The sequence below is a fragment of the Ahaetulla prasina genome, chromosome 3 (genome assembly GCF_028640845.1).
Source record: "Ahaetulla prasina isolate Xishuangbanna chromosome 3, ASM2864084v1, whole genome shotgun sequence".
Taxonomy (NCBI): Eukaryota; Metazoa; Chordata; class Lepidosauria; order Squamata; family Colubridae; genus Ahaetulla; species Ahaetulla prasina.
The window spans coordinates 41,853,738-41,876,825 of record NC_080541.1 but is presented as its reverse complement, the minus strand read 5'-3'; the positions used below and the strand labels follow the sequence as shown (position 1 = coordinate 41,876,825).

General features: G+C 38.4%; 1 protein-coding gene across 3 annotated transcripts in view; it reads right to left on the bottom strand.

The window, feature by feature from the left end:
* Nucleotides 1-6,562: 6,562 nt before the first annotated feature.
* Nucleotides 6,563-23,088, bottom strand: part of JPH1 (junctophilin 1) — a 64,542-nt gene continuing 48,016 nt past the window's right edge. The window contains exons 4-6 of one of the 3 annotated variants that reach the window (XM_058176892.1): nt 21,430-22,067; nt 8,975-9,070; nt 6,563-7,206 (exon numbers count right to left, since the gene is read on the bottom strand). In XM_058176892.1, the coding sequence (XP_058032875.1) occupies nt 8,990-9,070; nt 21,430-22,067 (719 nt within the window). In that variant the 3' untranslated portion in view covers nt 6,563-7,206; nt 8,975-8,989. Of the gene's footprint in view, nt 7,207-7,938; nt 8,811-8,974; nt 9,071-21,429; nt 22,068-23,088 lie in introns of those variants that run through there. The other 2 variants (XM_058176891.1, XM_058176894.1) reach the window with 2 other exon arrangements.

The window sequence follows — 23,088 nt, the reverse complement described above, 5'->3', positions numbered from 1 at the left end:
TGATGCCTTAATCACTACACCAAACTGGCTCTCCAGCAATATAAATGTTTTCATTAATGTGTTAAATAGGCAAGAAACAGAGGAGGAAGTAAGTGCAGTCTTGTATAAAAAAAACTTCTCTCTAGTCTTATTAATGGACTTATTGTATAGATATTGTGGTTTTGCATGAAAAAGGCAAGAGGCAAGGACAAAGACGCAGGTCATAAAGCCTTCTGAATATTAAAAAAAAAGGAACTATTGCCTTTCATATTATATCACATACATACTAAAATACACACAATGGCCCTCCATCAATTTATTCTCAAAACACTATGAAGTGGGATTTAGTGACTCAGCCCAATGGTTAAAGAGGCATTTGAACATGAGTTTCCACTGTTTTAATATAATACAGTACTCTATATGCTTCCCTATATTACAAGTATTTGTATATAATCCTCCTACATTAAAGCTGCTCTCTTTGCATTTGTGGGTGGACCAGATCTCCTAGCAAAAGGTGTCAAAACAAGCAAGGCTGTACTGAACTTTCCCAGGAAAAGCAGTTTATGTATTTAGATCTTTGCAAGAGAGCTGCTACCAGATAATCATTTTAACCACATTTTAGTGGTTTTTAGTAATAATGTTATTTTAGTAGTAATGGTATCAAGGGTGGGTTTCTACCAGTTCGCCCTGGTTTGGGTCAACCAGTAGCGGTGGTGACGAGAGACTCTGCCCACCGGCCCGACGTCATCAAAAATGCTCTGCGTATGCGCAGAAGCTTCTGTGCATGCGTAGAAGTGCTGCGCACTCACAAAGTGAGTGCCCCCCCGCATGCTACCGATAGTGAACATGTTGCACTGTGATTTGAATCCCATCTCTGAATGGTACCATTATGTTGGTATTTTATGGTTTAGTATAAACCATTGTAATATAACAGTAGTTGAGAGTAGCAGAAACTAGATACATTTCCCTGCCCTCTCTCTGCATCGGAGAGACATACAAAAGCTGAGCATTATACAGAGGCAGAATTTAATATATAGCTGCCATTCTGGTGGCAGCTCTGCCCTGATTATAACATTGAAGAGCATGAACGCCATATCTTGGGCAGGAGTTCCTCTTTCTTATAGCACACAAGAAAGGACGTATTCTTCTGATACGTGCAGAAGAGCAATTTCTGATATAAGAGTGACATCATAGCTGCTATTCAGAGAACATTCACCTCTCCATAATCAGCAGTAAGATTATATTCAGTTTGATTTAACCCTAGATTACCTTTGGCAGGACTTGCAGTTGGAGTTCTGAAACAACAGACTTACTGTGCCCCTAAATCATAAAAACAAGTGAGTATCCTGAAGTATAATGATATCAAATTAAAATAGGAAATTTTACTTGGCAGCACTCATTCTTATTTCTGGCCAGGAGACAGGAAAATCAAAAGGAAAAGTGCTGGGGTGGACATGTGATTCCATATAGCTATTGATGTGGTTCTCATCTTCCTGAGATCTTTTGAATATCAGCTCATAATGCCCACAATCTTCCTACTGTTTTACCATATTTGTGTTGTGTTCCTTTAGTTGAGATTTAACTAAAAAATGAACCCACAAGAATCACATCCAGCTAATCAATGTTATCATGATGTAGAAAGAAGCCAGCTCATGGCCAATAAGAAGTATAAGAAAAAAAGAATGTTTTAAATTTTTATTGTTCTAAGACAAATGTCCTAAAGGTACTTTTTCAGGAGGCAACTGGACTTTGTTTTTTTCTTTGAAGACGTTTTGCTTCTCATCCAAGGAGCTTCTTCAGCTCTGACAGGATAGTGGGGAATTGAAGGATCTGAAGGAATGGAAAAATGACTGTCATTTTCACTGTGGGATGCTGCAAATAGTTCTAAATGCGAGCCACTTGCCAAGTGTCCAAAATGTGATCGTGTGTTTGTGGGGTGTATGTGTCTGTGACCATCAGAATTTAGAAAGTGGGTCATAAGTAGTTTCCCCTGAAGGGTGAAGGGTCACTAAATGATTGGTTATTAAGCAAGGATTCCCTCTATGCTTTTGTATCCAATTAGTAAGAAACAATTTAGAACCTGAATAGGCAAATTCCAAATGTGAAATATTACTATTCTCCTAAAATGCAAATTAATGCATAGATTATTTGCAATAGTTCTTTGTGATTGTTTTTGGTTGTTTGATTTTAGTAACAGCAGAGTTTTATATTTCTTCCCATTACCCAGAATACATCCATTGTTATCTCTGACTTTTAATCCATTCCATGTACAAGTAGTCCTTCTGACTGGTCGCTTAATGATTATTCAAAGTTATGAGAGAATTTAAAGAAAGTTATCCTCAAAGTTACAACTGCCACATTACCATCACAGTTGCATTTTGGGTACTTGGCCAGTGGCTTGCATTTACAACCAGTTGCAGTATCCCATGGGCATGTGATCACATTTTGCAATATTTTTTGTTATTTTCTAGCAAAGACACTTTTTGGATAGCTAGATTAGGATTTAATTACAGTCGCGTGATTTGCTTAATGAACATTATAAAAATGGTTGTAAAATCAAATCAAGTCATGTGACAACTCACCTAATGACCACAACAATGAACTATGACCAACATTTCTGGCTCAATTGTGGTTGTAAGTTGAGCACTACCTGTATTGTCTTAAGCCAGTCTATTTTCTTCTCATATAATAAATTCTGCATTCACTCTTCTTTGCTGTGCATGTAAAATAAAGTTACTAATTGAATGTTAATATATGTGTGAGGTAGTTCTCCCTTGATGCTTGTTTTTCTTCTTGAGCTAATGACACTCCACTGTTTATAGGTTTTGAGCGTGAGTTGAACTAATTAATCCTTATTTGTTACTCAAAACCAGACACCTTCTATATACCCAAACTAAAAGTGCATAAATGTGCTGTTTACATGCTACTTTACATAATTTGTTCTGGTTACAAGTATATTTATGCAAAATTCAGAAAGTGATATATTGTTCACCAACTTACATTTATCAGAAGTTTATTACAAACACCATGTGGCACCTTGACACAAATACCATGTGGCAGGTGCATACAGTTTTAAAAGGTTGTGGATCAAGAGACCCACAAAGGGAATTTTTATTTGTGTCAAGTGATTTATGCTTAAAAGCATGGCTTTGGCAATTAATGTTGTACATTACATTTAAGATGATTCATTTTTATAGCGGCAGCATATCAAGGTACAAGTGTACCTTAAAATATAGCAAAACTATTCTTCTAAAAAGATTCTAGTCCTTTTAACAACGTTTCAGATGCATAAAGGCTAGCTGAAAGAACTGGATTAAAGAAAACAGCACAGACCATCTGGCAGAAAAAAATGTTCCAAATTTTAATTTAACCATCTGGGAACTTTTTTCTCAGAGCATTTAGGAAACCCAATAATCCACTAATTTTGGCTCAATTGTGGTTGTAAGTTGAGCACTACCTGTATTGTCTTAAGCCAGTCTATTTTCTTCTCATATAATAAATTCTGCATTCACTCTTCTTTGCTGTGCATGTAAAATAAAGTTACTAATTGAATGTTAATATATGTGTGAGGTAGTTCTCCCTTGATGCTTGTTTTTCTTCTTGAGCTAATGACACTCCACTGTTTATAGGTTTTGAGCGTGAGTTGAACTAATTAATCCTTATTTGTTACTCAAAACCAGACACCTTCCATATACCCAAACTAAAAGTGCATAAATGTGCTGTTTACATGCTACTTTACATAATTTGTTCTGGTTACAAGTATATTTATGCAAAATTCAGAAAGTGATATATTGTTCACCAACTTACATTTATCAGAAGTTTATTACAAACACCATGTGGCACCTTGACACAAATACCATGTGGCAGGTGCATACAGTTTTAAAAGGTTGTGGATCAAGAGACCCACAAAGGGAATTTTTATTTGTGTCAAGTGATTTATGCTTAAAAGCATGGCTTTGGCAATTAATGTTGTACATTACATTTAAGATGATTCATTTTTATAGCGGCAGCATATCAAGGTACAAGTGTACCTTAAAATATAGCAAAACTATTCTTCTAAAAAGATTCTAGTCCTTTTAACAACGTTTCAGATGCATAAAGGCTAGCTGAAAGAACTGGATTAAAGAAAACAGCACAGACCATCTGGCAGAAAAAAATGTTCCAAATTTTAATTTAACCATCTGGGAACTTTTTTCTCAGAGCATTTAGGAAACCCAATAATCCACTAATTTTGGCTAAAGTGTTTCTACAAAAATTCATCCTGTTTTTATCAGAATTCATTTAAAGGTACAACCAATCATCCTGTTTTGCACTTTGTTGGTATCAGAATTTATACATATAACTTTACTGATATGGAAAGCAAGAAAATTAAAAATGACTGGGAGGGTTCTAGAATGTATTGGCTTGGTGGTTATAGATGGACACATATATTATGCAAAACTCTCAAATGCTTATTTTTCTGAATTCTGTAGTCCCAAATCTGAACTTATTACTAATCAATTTCTGTCCTTTACTACATGACTTGCTGTGCACAAAATTGTTGGGCAAAGCATTACACCCTTATCAGTATCATAATATCCCACCTTTGATGGCCATATCGTTTTTAACAGATAGAATCTGACAGTTCTGAAATCTCAAGATAAATGGTCCTTTGGTAGCTTCCAGCACTAAATAAATTCTATAGCTATGAATCATTATAAGAGAATCAGCCATGTGGAAATGAGAAAAAAGAATAATAAATAATTGTAGACTTGAGTACCGGAAGAGAAAAAAAATCAGGTGTCGTGCTTTTTTTTATTAAAAGCAGCTGCTTCAGGGCCCTCCTATAGTTTGCATGATTCTACACATGCTTAATTATAATTTGTCACAAGATGAATTTTTGGTAGTAGAGCTAAGCAATTCAATTGTCTTTGAGCTTTCTGAAATGATCCATGTAAAAATCGTTTTGTCTGGTGGTTTTGTAACTATGAACAAGTATGAGCTGATGCGAAACATGTCCTACCTGAAAACTTACCTCTTTTAGAATATTATAATTTCAAAGTAGGAAAATCTCGAGTTGAAAATACTTCTCTCCAATGTTTTATGTAATCAATCAATACAGACAAGCTCAGTAACGTGTACCATTTAATCAAATCTTTATTATAAGGCTCACTTCATGACCTCGTTTAAAACAAAGCGCTTTACGGAACATCAACAATCAGCATCGCTGTCCTTTTAAACATTAAAAAGGAGAATGCCAAACATCATCTTCACAGGCTGGACTGGCCTTTCGACTATTTTTTTCAGGGAAAGGAGAGGTACTATAAAATACATCCCATACAAGAATGCAACTTTATTCCAGCATAAGCCCAGAAAGGGCTGTTATAGATCAGGACTGCTGAAGGGAAAGGTTGAGCCTTGTTCTAACCCTAACCCTAACCCTAACTTTTTAAAAAATAAAACTCATTAAGGAAAATATTCAGTCTAGTTTTCTTAGATATAGTCATATTAGCACATCTCACTGTTGTGCTTTGATTAAGAAGAGCAATAAAAATCTTTCCTAAACAGAATCTTCCTCTACTGCTTGACTTCCATCAGAAGGCAATTTATTTATCCGCTCAAGAATCTCCTTGATTAATACACATATTAATTCTGGTGTATCTACAACACAGAATGAAATTCTCTGAAGGCTGTACTGGCCTTCAGCACATTTCATTTGTCTAGGACAGGGATGACAAACTCAAGGCCTGCAGGGTGCTTAGATCTGGCCTGCAGGGCTGCCCTTGAAACTGCGAAGGACCAGTCTGTGGTGCCTGCCACATGCGGCCTCCTGAGCTCCATTTTCACTTCCAGAGGGTTGCAGGTGGCCATTGCAGTCGAAAACGGAGCTTGGGAGCCCATTTTCTCTGGCAGAGCGCTTGGGCCATCACAGGTACCACCAACACGAATGACTTTGAGCTGGCCACACCCACTCCAGCCTCCCCAAGATCAGACACAACCCTGATGCGGCCCTCGATGAAATTGAGTTTGACACCTGTGATCTAGGATAACAGTACATTTTTCTCGTCTCATTCTAGATGCTGATTGTTACTGTGTCCCATCTTGAAAAGGAGGAAGATATTTTATAAGTGTGTAATGTAGTCTATAATCGACCAAGCTGTCTAATTGTAGGAAGCAGCAATTCAATCAATCACACCCAAGAAAAGATGTGGCTGCCTTAAAGTGTTACAGGTCTTCATACTGTTATACACTCAAATCCTTTGTAGACAGAATTTGAAAGGCTACACATAGATTCTGTTTTGTCCCGTAAGTTTATGGGACAAAGAGTGAAGGTATATAGAGAAAATATAACATTCACTCAATGAATCAATGCTTTGCTTCAATGAATGTGATAAAGATAGCATTATATTTTGGAAAACAGCATTGTAAAAGTATTTCTGTCATTTTGTATACTGATTTCTAAGGGAACCTAATATGACATATTGTCTATATAACCAAAATAAAGCTGAACTTGTAAGATAGATGTGTTTTATTTGTAAACTATTTAGTTTTCCTTTTAAAAAAAGCGAGAGAGAGAGAGAGAGAGAGAGAATGAGAATGAATAAAGGACATCTACACATTTGTAACCAATACTATTCTTTAATTAGAGCAAATACAGTTATGAAACTGTACATTATCCATTTTGGTTTCCAGAAATTATAAATAAAGCAGCTCATTAGATAAAAGAGTTCATTCACAGCAAGAAATTTTAAATAGACAAAGTGACGTATTTAAATACATTGGCAGGATTATAAGCTGTCCAAAATGTAGTGTACAATATTACAACCAGCTATAAATAACCTTTTATGTAAAATACAGCAATGCACATTTTAGAAAAATACTAACAATTTTTTATTGGAGCTTTACTCTTAAAAAAGCTTATAAATCATATTTATAAACAGAAACAACATGTTTAATTTATAAATTTTCAAAAGCCATACTTTTTGGATTTTTAAATACACATGTAATATTGTGTTACAAAATTAGCATAATCAACAACTTAATTGGGGCATGTTGTAGATAAGCATGTTTACATAAGGCTTGTTAAAATTCAATGTTCTGATTCTTAATGAAGAAATATTTTTCTAAATGTATAAGTAAACTATGTTTTGCTTCTTTAAAAAAATATACTTGTTACATTTCATTTGCTGTCTTTTTGTGTTCTTCTCATTTCCGTACTGGTCAAAATACAGGACTGTCAACCCATTTCTGCAAAAAATGCCACTATATTATTTTCCTGCACTAGCAGCTCCAATTTCTGAGAATTACTCCAAACCATTTCAGTTAGAATGGGCTGCCTTTTGTGATAACTAATGTAATTATGAGAAACCTTTCTACTAAACCATGCAAATAATAGTATTAGTAATAATAATCATTAATAATAATATACAATAGTATTAAATATCTATTGAAAAGCATAATTTCTAAGAGCTAAAAATAAAAGAAAACCAGTCCTAATTTTATTTCAAATTAAAATGCTGACTTTCCAAATGATCACACCGTGTAGTTTTCTGATAAATAAATAAGCATGCTCCTTTACTACATTTATTTCATTGGGGAGCGTAAAACATGGATCACATCATCAAAACAAAGGACTGTACATCTAACTGACACAAAGAATCAAATTAAAATTTGAGGCTTAAAGTTTTGAGTGGCTGAGGTAAGATGACAGACTTTGTTTAGCAACATTATAGGCATCAAGCTGATAGACATTGTTAAAGATTTAAATGCTCTACCTGAATGTATTCAACATGAAGTATAATCTTTAAAAATGGTTATGTATGATAAGTTGAATTAACAGGTTTCACTGTATAATCAGGCAAGGCTTTAATCCTAGTAGAATTTAAATGCAACTGGGCAAAATCTCACATTGCTGACTAACTGGCAAAACGCTTCTCAAAGTCTCCCACTTTGCTAATTCAGCATGCTGTTATAGCTTGATAAACCCTACAGCATTTTAAATAATTCAACTTGCTGGTATCACCAGGAAGATATAAGCTATGGCTTAAAGTTCATCATAGTGTATTGCCTGCTAATCCTGAAAAATGACTTTTCTTACATTTTAAAATAATTATTATGTAGAAATAGATCTTGCCAGAAAATATTCTCACTGTGCTTATAGCACAGGCTTTATTTGTTTTCTCCAATACAGGTTAAAAACCAGTGAAGTTTTCCAGGCTGGTCAACATTCTTATATTACTGCTGTACAAAGGCTTTAAATAAATAGCAAGTGAGCAGAAATCATGCATAAGCAAATGAAATGCAATCTCCCAGAAAATGGCAGAGATTTTAAAAGCAGCAGGTAATGGAATAAGACTGGTGAGTGATGCTGCTAACTATTTCTTCTAATGAGATAGGAGTGAATACTGGAATCTCTTCCACAGCAACAGAATCCTCTGAACACATTCCTCTGGCAGTCACTTTCCCATCTCCCCCACCAAAAACATCAGACAGCAAAATAGTAAGGCAGCTGTTCGGTTCCATCAACAAAAGTGCAGCTCCGTACATTTCCAGTTTAGTTACACTCTCTGTTCAAACAGATGGAGTAACCAACACACTTTATTTGTTGGAGTGCTTCAGAAAGCTGGTGTGTATGATGATGATTTTTTCCCCCCCAACAGTGGCTGCTTGCTTCAGCTTTCAGAGGACCTCAAAAGCCCTTGGGCTGAATTTTCCAAGTTTCCACATTTCTCGTGTCCCATCCTAATTCCATGCCTCCTTCCCTGTGTCTGAACATGACTCGTGCCATTAAAAAGGCTGATGACACAACTGCTGAGAACTGTGGGCTTACGCCACTAGTTGTCATGACTTCACTGAAGGATCAAAACAGTTATATCATTAAGTAACTATGTTGAATCACATTCAGGCATAGCCAAAATTAAATTAGGGAGTCATGAAAGTTTACAAATCATTTTAAAATGGAAAAGTGTTGGGGAAGGGTAGAATTTCTGTATGGGAAGTACAAGAGCATTCTTACCTTTCTTAATTCCAATCAAGTTAGGAAATGGACAAAAAGAATGGCTAAGCCAATATTCAAGAGCATTACCATGACAATCATGATTGAATTAGGACCCTAAAAAATGAAAAAAAAAAGATGTGATTACACTTGCAAAATAAATAAAATGTGTCAAATTATTTCATAATGACAGAATTAAAACACCTGTTATGGACCTTACGAAACCTTTGAGAAATGAAAGATTTTGAAATCAAAAACCTTGCTCCTGTTTAAAAATTCACATTACATTTATTTTCTGAGATGTCCAAAAATGTCTTTGTTACATGTATATAAAGTAAATAACTATGATACTGTCATCTGAATTAATTTTTTTCCTTGAGAAATCAGGAAATGCTGTGAAAAGAATGAATAGCTGTATAACATCAAACAGTTTAAATTGTAGATGTAAATAAAGGTATGATTTCCAGATGCTTTTATGTCTATCAACATCAAACTATTAATCTCTACAAATATTAAAACAAAAGATTTTTGATCATTGTATATCTTCACAATACTGACATTTGTTCCAATATAGTTTTGAATTCCAAAGAGCTTATGTTACAAATACAATGTAGTTTCATTACAATTAACAGAAATAGCTTCAAAGGATTAATATAATATAATTTTCATTTCTGTTATTCTGGTTTTTGTTATGCAATTGTTGTTGTTTTAACCATTTAGCTGTATCCGACTCTTGACGACTTTATAGGCAAGTGCTCTCCATGCTACCCTATCAAGCACAGCTTCTTAATTGTTGATGTTCAACTTTGTATCAGATTTGATGTTTATCAAGCTGGCATGTTCTTTTCTTGCCCCTTCTTCTTGTTCCATTAACTATTCCTAGCATCATTGCCTTCTCCAACAAATTTGCACATATGACATGGCCAAAGTAAATCAGATGTCATTTTATGATTTTAGTGTCTAATGATGTGTCCAATTTTATACAATTTAACATCTCTCTGTTAGTTACTCTGGCTGCCCATAATATATGAAGTAATTTATGCCAGCACCACAGTTCAAAAGCATCAATTCTTTTTCGATCAGCCAATCTTAGTGTCCATCTTCATACCCATTACATCATTATAGGGAAGACTATTGCTCTAACTAGCCTGCTTTTTAAATTATTTATATCAATATCTGCTTTTCCAGATTGTATTCATGTTAACCATTTCATTGTTATGAAATACTCTCATGCTATTCCTAAAGATAGCTGACACTGGCACATATATCTCCATAGTACAAAACAAATTCTTTTGAAGAATGGTGTTTCATATTCTGGTTCTGATAAAATGATGAAATTCATTCATTCATTTAGGACAGTACTTGTTATTGATTACTGTTATTTGGTTATGGGGATTTTAGTATTACAGGTAGTCCTTACCTTACAACAGTTCATTTAGTGGCCATTCAAAGTTACAAAGGCACTGAAAAAGGTGATTTATGGTCAAGGGATCAAAATTCAGTTTTTTGACAACTGGCTCATATTTATGACGGCTACAATGTTCTGGTATGCAGTCACCTTTTGTGACCTTCTGACAAGCAAAGTCAATGGGAAAGCCAGATTTACTTAATATCTAATTTTACTAATATTTACTAACTTAATAACTGCAATGATTCACTTAACAAATGTGATAAGGAAGATCATAAAACGGAGCAAAACTCACTTAACAACCGTCTCATTTAGCAACAGAAATGTTGGGCTCAATTGTGGTTGTACATTGAGAACTTACCTGTATGTTATTATACAGTAGACATTTTATTGGTATATTATATTTTAAGTGTGTTTTATAAGCTGTCATAAGCCTAACTGGTTTTGGCAAAATATAAATCAGTCTCTGTTGCATTTAATGATATCCGTAATACATGTTTCAACTTCAACTCAGCACTAACTATGACCCCTGCTTGAGAGTATAAAGATGGTTATTTTTTGATGCTCTCTGAATTTTGCTATTTGATTATGGACATTTTATTATCCAACGAGATAATGACAGTGTAAACTAGAGTTTGGTGTTTGCTGATGTTATCTAGTTGGGTAATGAAATGTCAAACAACCCAGCTCAGAGATCTCTAGGGATTCCACAATTCAACCCTGAGCCATAGACATTCTCTTTTAATGGTAATTTTTGTCAGATTCCTAGTACATAATGTCAGTACTGCTGATGATAGTAAAGGATTGATATGAGGCTCCTAAAAGTCTTGGGTGAGGCTCTTCTAAAACTCCAAACTACATTATTAAAAGAAAATTAAAAACACGGGAAGCAATACCATCCATGCTTTAATGAATTTAATTATAATTTAATTATGTTTAATTAAGATCCTGCCTTGCTAGAGCAATTTCAAATTTAGTAATTTCCTCATTGTTTCCTTCTTTGTTTTACTCTTCCTATATTTCCAAATGTGGCCTGTGGTGAATTGCTCAAGTATGACACTTGCTTCAAAGAAGTTTGAGAGCCCTTTGATTCAGCTGAAATAGAAATATAACCACGTAAATCAAGAAATAAAATAAAAGGAATGCTTCACACATCAGGAAGAACAGAAGAAGACACTCATATAATTGGAGGTGCTTTAAACAATAAAAAATGCAAACAGACTGCTCTATAATAAAATCCAAAGTGCAGCTCAACTTGTGTCTTTTAAAACATTAACAGTGTGACTCCAGAATGCTTTAGGGTGAAGCACCATAAATAAGGGCTTAGTGATCAGCCATGGCTTAAAATAGAAAAAGGTAAAATTAGTCTCTGCTTTCAGTGACTGATTGGAGCAGGTGTTTATAAGGAAGCTATAATAGAAAAGCTTTATTCATGCCTGGAGAATTGTCCTTGTATAACAGTAAGCTTAAGGTGTACAAAAGAGAAAAATACAAAATTTAGCTCTTTTTTCCCCCTCAGACATTATGATACGTTGGCTGGTAGGAACTATTGTACATATTAAAAGAGGGTCAGTTAAGAAAGAACAGTTTTCTCGCTGATTTTAGTTGCAGGTGTATTTTATGAACAGAATCTCACTATTTATGAAGTACAACGAAGGGGAAGGCTCTGAAGGGCTATGCCCATCTCATCTCTTCTTTTTATCATTGTACAGTATATCTGGGCTCTCAAATACGTACATCATATAGTGCTCTTTCAAGAAAAGTAACATTATGCAGAATGCAAAGAAGAAGTAAGAACTAGTTAAGACAAAAAAATTAAGAACGTGAGACAAGGGGGGAAAATATGTAAAATTAGTTTATACTAACATCATTCATTCTATCTATGTAACCATAACATCCATGATATTCATAAGCTCCTTCAGATGGAACCTTTTCCACTTCTGATTTCTGTCTTTTAGAATATATTAAATCTACCTATGATTTCCATTGTCTTCCTGTTCCTCGTCCGTCATGCATTTGTTTTGCAATTGGATCCTCATCCATTCTCTTGATATGACCAAATCATTTCAGAATGCCCTTTTATACTGGTCATTCATTCAAACCACATTAATCCAGGACCCATTCATTCTTGATCCCATCTTTTCTGTTACCGCAACCTCAAGTACCAGATTCCTACTGTGTTCAACTTTTAAGTTTTATGTACACATCTTTCACTTCTAAACAGACAAGAATTTATTCTTAAACACAGCCATTTTAATTTCTTTATGGTACAGTAATTCCTCATTTTTCCATTTTTACTGAACATTTTTACAAATGTAAACTATTTATTTATTTATTAAATTTATATGCTTCCCATCTGTCTGCCATCATTTTTAACCATGTATATATAACTTGGAATTATTCAAAGCATTTTTCCCTGTCAAACATAATTACCCTGGTTTTGGATACATGAATGTCAGAGCCATATTCTTGTTCCATCATATTGTCTAATATTTTCTGAAAATCATTCAGATTTTCCCCACAAATTAATTAGTAATTACTTCTTTTTTGCATTCTGATCATGTTAGGGGTGCATCAGTAGGGGATATACATAGATATGTACCAGAACCAGGGTGGGGTTGGACTCTCCTGCAGCGTACATAGAAAGAACGTTCAGGTAAGTCCAATGTTCCTTCTCCTGTGCGCTGGTTGGAGAGTACAAGCATGGGATAGCTAAATTGTTGAAGGGCAGGAAACAGCTTGGTTCAGGGTCCACTCAGTCAGCAGAACCTGTTGTAGCACCCTTCATCCAAACACCGCCTCAGCCGAGGCAAACATGTCCAATTTGTAATTTCTGACAAATGGAGAGGGAAAAGGCCATGTGGATGCCCTGCAAATTTCCAAAATTGAAGCCTGCGTAGCCCAGGCCACTGTGGTGGCCGCACTTTTGGTAGAGTGTTCCCTGCCGTGGTGTAGTGTGGGCCTGGCTCATAGTTGGTTCATAGGCCAGAGCGATACACGCCTTTAGCCAGCACCCATTGGTAGATGGGGAAACCTTCTTGCCGATCGACCTGGGCTGGAAAGAAACGAACAGCGATTCTGTTTGTTGAAATGGAACTGTACACTTTATGTACCTGCGAACGGCCCTGTGGACATCCAGGGTATGCCACAGTTTTTCGTGTGGATGTTTGGGTTTCGGGCAAAAGTCTGGTAAAATAAGTCTGCGCCCTGTGAAACCAGGTGTTAATTTTTGGAACAAAGGTTGGATTGAGACGGAGAATGACCCTATTTGGGTGAATAATACATAAGTCAGGTCGCACAGAAAGTGCTGCCAGCTCCGAAATTCTGCGTGATGATGTTATCGTGATCAGAAAGGTCATCTTGAAGGTAAGTAGTCTGAGGCTGGTCAAGGTCAAGGGTTCAAACGGTGGAGACATGAGTGCCTGCAACACCACTGACAGATCCCAAGATGGGTATCTATGTACTGCTGGGGGCAACAGGTTGGAGATCTCTTTCAAAAAACTACACACCCTAGGGTGCTGGGAAAAAGAGGTCATTCCTTCACCAGGCAGGACTATGGCCAAGGCTGCCACCTGCCTGTGGAGAGTGTTTGTGGATAGTCCCTTCTCAAGACCCACTTGTAAAAAGTCCAGGGCCTGTGCACAGTCGCAGAAGTCAGACTCAATTTGTCCTTAACGCACCAGTGACAGAATGAAGCACATGTGGCTTCATATATTCTGTTTGTAGAGTCCTTCCGTGCTGCAAGAATAGTAAAAATTACTTTATTTGAAAATTGTCCAGTTCTGAGGATCTCCCTCTCAAGTGCCAAGCGGCCAATTGGAGCCACTGGGGGTCTGGATGTTGTAGATCCCCTTGACTGAGGGAGATCCTGTGCGGTGGAATCTTCCATGGCCTTGCGATGGATAGCGCCACCAGATCCGCGAACCATGGATGCCAGGGCCCGTGGGGTGCCACCAGAATTACCTCCACTTCCTCCTTTAAGATCTTCCTGATGACCCTCAGAATTAGAGGAGTCAGAAGGAATGCATATAGGAGTTTGGCTGGTCATCAGCAACAGAGGGCATAGGTGCCCTCCGCTGACTGAGTCTGGAATCTGGAGAAAAATCTCAGAAGTTGTGAGTTTTGTGGGCTGGCAAATAAATCCAAGGTTGGGGTTCTGAACTTGACTGTTATTTGGTGGAAAAGATCTGGGTGGAGTCGCCATTCAGACTGGTCGATGGTTGTTCTGCTCAACCAGTCTGCTTGAGTGTTGTCTGCACCAGAAATGTGTTTTGCTCGTAGTTTCAGCAGATGTTATTCCGCCCAAAGACCGAAGGCCTGCGCCTCACGCATCAGATCCCTGGAGCGAGTGCCGCCCTGTCTGTTGACATGTACTTTGCCTGTCACATTGTTGGTAAGGAGCAGCACACGCTGGCCCATCAATTGTGTCTGAAAGTGTCGCCCTCAGTTTGAGCCAATTGATGTTGTGAAGCAGCTCCTGTTGCGACCACCGACCTTGGGTCATCCTGGAATCCAAGTGGGCGCCCCAGCCGAAGAGGTTGGTGCCCAAGGTGAGAATTGTCCAGGAAGTTTCCTGAAACAGACTGCCTTTATTCATGGCTCCTGACAGCTACCAGTCCAAGAACCAGACTATCTGCCTGGAAATCCTGATCAGTGAATTGCTGTGCCTTGATCTCTGGCTGGGTAAGAGTAGCCATTGCAAGGGTCATGCATGCAAACGAGCCCCCGGAACTATCGTTAAACATGAGATCATTTTTCAAAATAATTGGGAAAGCAGGATCAAAGGTGCTCTTTTTAAGACCTTTACCTGCCTCACCATGTCCTTTATATTGACTAGATGTTCCTGAGACAGGAATACCTGTGACGTCTGTGTGTTGATCACCGCCCCCAAATGGGTGATGATGGTGGAAGGTACCATGTGGCTTTTCTCCCAGTTCATGGAAAATCCGTGATCCTGGAGAGTTTGGACCATGATTTGAAGACCCTGTTCTGCCAGTCTTAAGGACGATGACTGAATTAAGACATCACCTAGATAGCATTGGAGCCTTCTGGGCCTCAGCCACAGATGGGCTGCAATGACATCTAACAATTTGGTAAATGTTCACGGGGCTGAGGAAAGGCCGAAGGGCAGTACCCTGTACTGCCAATGGTTGCCTGCAAATGAAAACCTGAGGAACTTCCTGTGGGACAGCCTGATTGGTACATGGAGATATGCCTCCTTGAGATCTATTGAAGTCAGAAGATCTCCCTGTCTGATGCAACCCAAAATGGTGTACAGGGATTGCATCTTGAACCTTTTATACTTTATGTGTATATTGAGGTCCTTTAAATTCAAAATGGCTCTCTGCCCCCACGAATTTTTGGGAATCAGAAAGAGGACTGAATAAAACCCTAGGTCTCTTTGGTGTACTGGCACCGGTTCTATGACCCTGATGTCCAGCAGATGCTGGATCTCGACCTCCATTAGAGTCCTCTTGGTGACATCCCTGGGCATGGGGCACTTGGTGACATCCCTGGGCATGGGAATGAAACATCATGATGGGGTTGAGCAAAATTCCAGAGTGAGCCTCACTGTTTGCAGTGCCCAAGCATCTGTCATGGTCCTGCCACTGGCTGGCAAACAGCTTCAACCGGCAGCCAATGGGGACATGTGACTGAGAGTCATTTGGAGCAGCGGTAGGGCCTGGAACTGACACCCCTGAAGGGCCATTTGGATTGGGGTTGCCGAGCCCTATCCAGAAAGGATGGCCCTGTCTTTTGACCAGTCCATACACTGTGGGCATGGCCTCTGGTAGTGTGGGGCGGAGAATCCTACCTCAGATCCACGAAAGTGCTGCCTCCGGTAATATGGAGTAGGCCTTCTTTCCGCTCTTTTGTAAATATGCAGAAGAGACTTCCTCTTATCTTTCTCTTCCACTAGGATGAGGTCCAATACTTTCCCAAAGAGTTGACCTCCCTTAAATGGAGCTGATGCTAATCTCCATTTTGATTTAGTGTCAGCTTGCCACTGGCGAAGCCTGGAGGTAACATTAGACGCCAGGGCCATTGAGGCAAATTTGGCTGCATTTAGGATCGCGTCAGCCGAGTACTCGGCTGCTGCGATAAATTTACTAATGTCCTGCTGCAGCCTTAAATCCTCTGGAGAGGCTCTAACCTGCATTTGACGCAGCCATAATAGCGAAGTCCTCGAAAAGAAGGAAGCTGCTGTGGCTGATCTAATCACCCAGGCAGCAGCCTGGTGAGTTTTACGGGCCAACAGCTCTGCTTTCCTGTCTTCTGCTTTTAACTCTTCTTCAGTGTCTGAAGGCAGAATGGCAGCTGAAGCTAAGGTGGCCAGTGGGGCAGCTGGAATCTGCAGGAGCTCTTCTAGCTCTTGCTCTGCTGTGTACATCCTTTTGTCCATTCCACTAAAAGCAGGAATGGAATCAGGCTGATCCCACTGCTTTGTATGACATCTACAAAAAATTTGGGTGAGGAAATCACTTCCTGTGCTGTGAGCTCCTCCGTAAAGAAGCTGGCACAGGGGTCCTAAGATGCTATGACATTGTCAACTAGACTGTCAGTTCTCCCCATATTGGCTATCGCTTTGGCCTTAAATAATAAGGTCTTAAACAGATTAGGGCAGAATAGCCCAGAATAAGTGGGTTTGTCTGGGGAGACACCTTCATCCTCTGAGAATTCAAAGTCTCCTATTGTTTCTCCCCCTTCAAGCGAGGCCTCGCTTTGCGTTGAATGGGGCGGGTAATGTAGTTCTCACAGATAACCCAGTTCTTGGTTGGAAGTGATGATGAGGAAATGATCCTATTAACCCCCTTTGGTGTAGAGCTGTGTCAATGCCTTGTGCAATAGTCTGAGTAATCACATTACACAATTCTACAGACAAACCCTGGTCCAAATTCTCCCGAGGGCGGAGTCCCGCCACAGTCGGAGTAAATGTGGCAGATGGAGCAGAAGTATGACTGCCAGCCATAGCGTGCAATCCTGATGCAGAAAAGCCAGAGCCAGGATCACCTGCTTCCTCATAGGAGGTTGGCTGAAATTCCTGCAGCTCCGTAATCACATTAGGAGACCAGTTTAGCTGGTCATCCAATAGTGTTTGAGATGGCTTCTCCATGTCCGATGACATGCAAGCCCCACTAGTGCTCCCAGAAGCCCCTGGAGCCCTTGCAGCCTCTGCCTGCTTTTGCAAACTGTTTTTCCAAGGCTTTCTGCCTTCTCTGGGCATCATTGTCAGTTGCTGAAGAAGCTGATTTAGAATGTTTGGCCTTTGATCTAGTAGAAGGCCCTTTGGCTGCTGGTCTCGCCTTTTGTGGCTCAACACACTTAGCCATCTGCTGTCTGGGGGAGGAGTCAGCAGAATTAGTACTAATAGAATCCATTATGGCTGGAATCATTGGTAGTAATAGCTCGTTAAATCACACAGTATTAAAAGAGATTTGTATTACTGATCAATAAGGCAAAGTACTCACTGCATAGTTCAGGCCACAGGATTAGTGCCAAACTGGCAACACAGTTTGTAAGCTCAGGCAAGCTGCAGAAGCAGCTGCAGTGGCAAAGGTGCAAAACCGGCAACACCGGTTACAAACACCACCACCAAAAGCATGTGAAAACTGGCAACACTTGTCTGTAATGGCCGCCTTCCTTGTTCCAAACTCTCACAACATTCCAGCCAAATTTAGAAGTAATTTAGTTAGAATGTCCAAATTAATCAATTTAATTGTTTAAGCAAATACTGGCTCTCTAGGCAGTTGAAAAAACTGAGGTTCGGCCTGGAGGAAGAGGCATGGCCAAAGAATTTAATCCATGCTTGGACTCTCCAAGCAGTGCACAGGAGAAGCATTCTTTATGTCAGTGATGGCAAAACTTTTTGCTGTCACATACCAAAAGTGGGGGGAACGTGTGGGGGATGGTGTCGCATGTGTGCGTGCCCACACCCATAATGCAATGCCCTTTGTGCCCCCGTGCACATGCACGCATGACCCCCCCCCCACATCCCATTTTGGACCTAGCAGGCTTCCCTAAAGCCTCTGGAGGCCGGAAATGGCTTGCTTCTGGACTTCCTGTAGGCCTGTTAGGCCCATTTTTCACCCTCCCCAGGCTCTGGAAGCTTTCCTGGAGCCTGGGGAAGGCAAAAACAGCCTCCCCTCACTGTCTGGAGCCGGAGGCTGGAAACAGCCCATTTTCAGACTTTCGGTAGGCCTGTTTTTTGCCGTCCAGTGGCTCTGGAGGTTATCCTGGAGCCTCCAGGAGGGCGAAAACGGCCTCCCCCAGCTGGAAACGGCCTGTTTCCAAACTTTCAGTAGCTCCATTTTTTGCCCTCCCAGAGGCGTGTGCTTACCTGGCATCCAAAACAGGCAGTGTGGAGACTCCTGGGAGGGGTGGGGCGCCATGGGCATGCGTGCGCGTCTTCCGTATGCAGGGCAGAGACCCGAAAATCAGTTGGCTGTCGGGAGACATGCACGCATGTGCAGTGGAGCTGAACTAGGGTGATGGCTTGTGTGCCTGCAGAAATGGCTCCGCATGCCACAGGTAGCATGCGTGCCATAGGTTCACCATCACGGCTTTATGCACTTATCAGTAAATATTTCAGATAACTAAGAAGGCTTTACAGATACTTTTATCAGTCATTGCTCATTATTGAACCATTTGCTAAGCATTTCATTTACCTTTCATTATTTACTGTTCTATGTTCATTAATCAGTTTTCCACTCCATATATGCATATAATTTTCAATGTGTGGGTTCTTTAAATCAACAAACACATTTTTTTTTACATTAATACATTTCTCAATGATCTGCATTAGTAATCCAAATAAGGAATTAGCCTTGGAAAAATCTCTTCTATTGTGGGCTGGAAGGATTAGTTGTAATGGTCTAACTTATTAGACAGTTCTCTTCATTCAAGCATAGTTACCGGTAATTTTATTTCCACGGGGGGTGGGGGGGAGAAAAGGAGGGAGTGGGGAGAGACAGGGAGAGAGAGGGAGGGAGAGAGGAGGAGGAGGAAAGCAAGAGGAAGAAAGCTTTTCATATTTTACAAATATCACAGCTCATTGGATTTTATCTCCAATAGGGTTTTTTATTTTTGCCGTTCTTTCTGCTGAGGCATGGCACATGGGATAGATTTTTTTTTTACTGAAATAGTCTAGGAAGAGGTAAGACAAAGATTATTTTATTAAGCTGATATCTTGTATTTAGAAAAGCTTATTTATGACATATGTGCATAAATATGATTTTCACAATGCTGTTCATGTCTGAGAATAACCTTTAGTAAAATATGCATATGTATGTTTCTCTCTCTCTCTCTCTTTATATTTATTACCATGGCTAATAACTCCTAAGCTCATTAAACTACTATTACAGGTAGTTTTCATGTCTGGGACAGAAAATTCATCATTAAGTGGTGCAGTTGTTAAATGAGGCATCATGTGACCACACTTGATTTTACAACCCGTAATTGTGATTTGTGACCTTTCCTGCTGATTTTCCCATTGATGTTGCTCACAAATAGTGATCACGTGATCTTGGGATGCTACAACCAAGGTAAATGTGAGCTGGTGTCCCAGTGTCCAAATCATGGTCATATGACTGTGGAAACACTGCGACAGTTATAAGTACAAGGATTAGTCATAAGTAACTTTTTTCAGCACTATTATAACTTTAAATAGTTCTAGTTGAATGGTCCTAAGTTGAAGACCACCTTTGTAAAGGTATTTTATACCTTTAAAAATTCAAAACACTGAAACACTTCATTATGTTCCCTTTGTGTACCTGCTTATTATCTTGTAATCCCCTTTTCTCCAATCTCTCTTTTCTGCAAGGGGGAATGGGAAAGAAAAACATTTCTAGCCCTAAAATATTCATAGGTTTCCTTTCACGCACTGTTATATCTGAAATCTGCTCATAGTTTTTTTTAAAATAATATTCAAGTCTGACAACTGTGAAACCCATTCCAAAGCCTTTTCCCCCCTGGTAATTCTTTATGGTTATTTAGATCATAGTTTTACTGAACTATTTAAACTTTTCCACTTTCAATTTCCTCCTCTTAGAATACTTTGATATTTAATTGAATCCATTTTCCATCTACACAATAGTTCCTCTGCCATTTGCTGTCACAAACCACAAAAAGAATAATAAAACTACCCTCAAGTTTAATGGCAAGGTGTTCTTTTTTCAAATGCTTCATCGATTTTTCTCCAAATATATTGTTTGACTGAGCCCAAACAGTTCATTTTTTTTAATCATTCAAAATACTTTATTCCCAAAGATTTCACATTTACTAAGGCTTTATTTCCCTTGTTTTAGTCAGTGAACTTTTTCATTATGTTTCTGGTAAGATTTTCTTTTTACAACCCTGACAGTATAGATGAGTAAGCAGCTAACCTTGAAGAAGGAATGTAATAGTGGTTAAATGAAGATTAATTTAGCCCAGGAAGGGAAGATGGAACAAGAAAGAAACTCAAGACTGCACTGAATCTCTTTGGTATAAGAAGTGCAGAGGGAAATTCTGTCAGGGCAGAATGTACTAGAGTAACTCTGACAATTAATTACCCAGCCTGTTTGAAGACCTCCAAGGAAGGAGATGTCACTGTAATTCTTAGCTCATGCAGCAACTTTTTCCACTGACTGATATTTCACATAATCAAGAATTTCCTGATACATAGCCTGAAATATTAATATTCCTTGAAATTTTAACTCACTGGTTCTGCCTACTTCCTTTTCTACATAACAGCCCTATAAATATTTGAAGGCTACAACCATCTCCTATCATGGCCAACTCACTGCGGCCAACTCAACACAGGACAACTCAATAAATCAAAAGTTAAATTAATTTCAACAGACCATGGCCAATAATAATAAAATAAAGTCAATCAGAAAATGCAAGAGTTACAATAATTTAGATGAAAATGTGGTCACCAATAATAAAAGTGACTGAATTAATCAATTAATACAGCACTGAATTGTCCCATGGTGAGTTGTCCTGTGGCGAGTTGGCCATGGTATCCTTTGCTTATAGACTAAACATTCTTTAACCATTTCTTACAGTGCTTTCAATCTACCATACCTACCAAACTGATTTCGTTTTCCATTGAAGAGAAGTCATTATTAGCTGGATTCTTTGGTGCCAGGGATTCCGATTTCTTTAATGATTCTTTGGCAACTAATTGATTCCCAGCTCTGGTAGGGCTTGGCTTCTGAGCTGATGCTGCTGGTTTAACTGCTGAAGATGATGGGTTGCTATGGTCCTCATCTTCCCCAATCTCATATGGATACACTGTTGGATTAGTTTTCACATAATACCCATGGTAATGATCGTGCAACTCTCCATTCTCTTTGCTTTTGGGATTGTTGCGAGGTGACAACTTTTGGTGGTGTTTGGCCATCATTTCCTCTTTCACAGCAGGTGCTTTAGAAATAACAGGTTTGTGTACTACTGGTACAATGTTTTCACTTATTAAATTCTTTTTTTCTTGAATGAGTCTGTCTTCTGGGGTAGAATTCTGTCTCCTTCCTTGTTCTGCAGGAGAAGGCTTGGCAGAGGAGGCTGAGCTATGCTTATGGCTTTCTTCTGGACTCTCAGGAGGTGTAGTACCCTTTCGATAGAAATGAGGAGATTCTTTTGGTGTAGGAGGATTTTCCTGAGCTTTTTCTTCTAATTTTTCCTTAATTTCTCCTTCCTGAAATCGCTGCTTAATATAATCAGGACCTGAAATTAAAAACAAACCAGCAATAACTTGAGAAGTACTAAATTATTGAAGAAACAAGAAGGAAATCTATTGGATTTCTTATGGAAATCCTCTTTTTCACCACGTCACAAAAGATACTCCTAATGCCCAAAATAAAAATGCAAAAATCCATAATAGGAATAATATCCTAGTAATACTTTGAAATTGTTATTTTTAGTTTCTGTTTTGTAATTGCGAATTATTTTCTTTAAGAATGAAATATTTCCACATTTTCTTATTATTGTAAGAAAAGAGAAATTTGGTTATAAGTATTTTTATATTTGTGCTTTCCTTTTAATAAAGACTGCTACTGATAGTGAAATACACTAAAATTATTGGTTTCCTAATCTGTGTCAGTAAAGTATATAGTATTTGTAATTTTATATCACAACTTGAATTTCTGAACTCAAATAACTGCCACTACATATCCATGTGAGTAAATTACATTCATTCTGTGAGATGGATGCTTTCTAAATAGGATAAAAAAATAAATAGTTCACACTGATACTATTTAACAAGTAAGTCCATATATGTCAATTATATCAGAAATAAAAGTTAACTTTAAAAATAGTTAACTGTGAACAATCTGAATTGTTGTAATATTATCAGTGGAAATTTAAGTTTTCCACTATTTGAAACATGTAACTTCTGCAAGGCAATGCAGGCTGCAAGATCATTTTTCCAAAGCAGCTTCCAGAATGAAATCTTACTTATACCATTACTATTTCTTTTAATTCCTTTCACCTTCTCTCCATCTTTTCAGTACTGCAATTGCCAATATCCAATGCAGACATATGCAAAGAAGGGACTATCACTTTGCTTCTCCATGACGTTCTGCTTTTCCATACACAGCCTAAAATAGCATTAGCACTTTTGCACTTGTATCATGTTTCAATTACATGGGCTGAACCTGCAGCGTTTGGCAGTTAACTTTGATGGGTGCAGAATCAGGTTTCTCATCTAATGTGCTGACTCCTATCACCTCTAAATTAGTTTCACAGC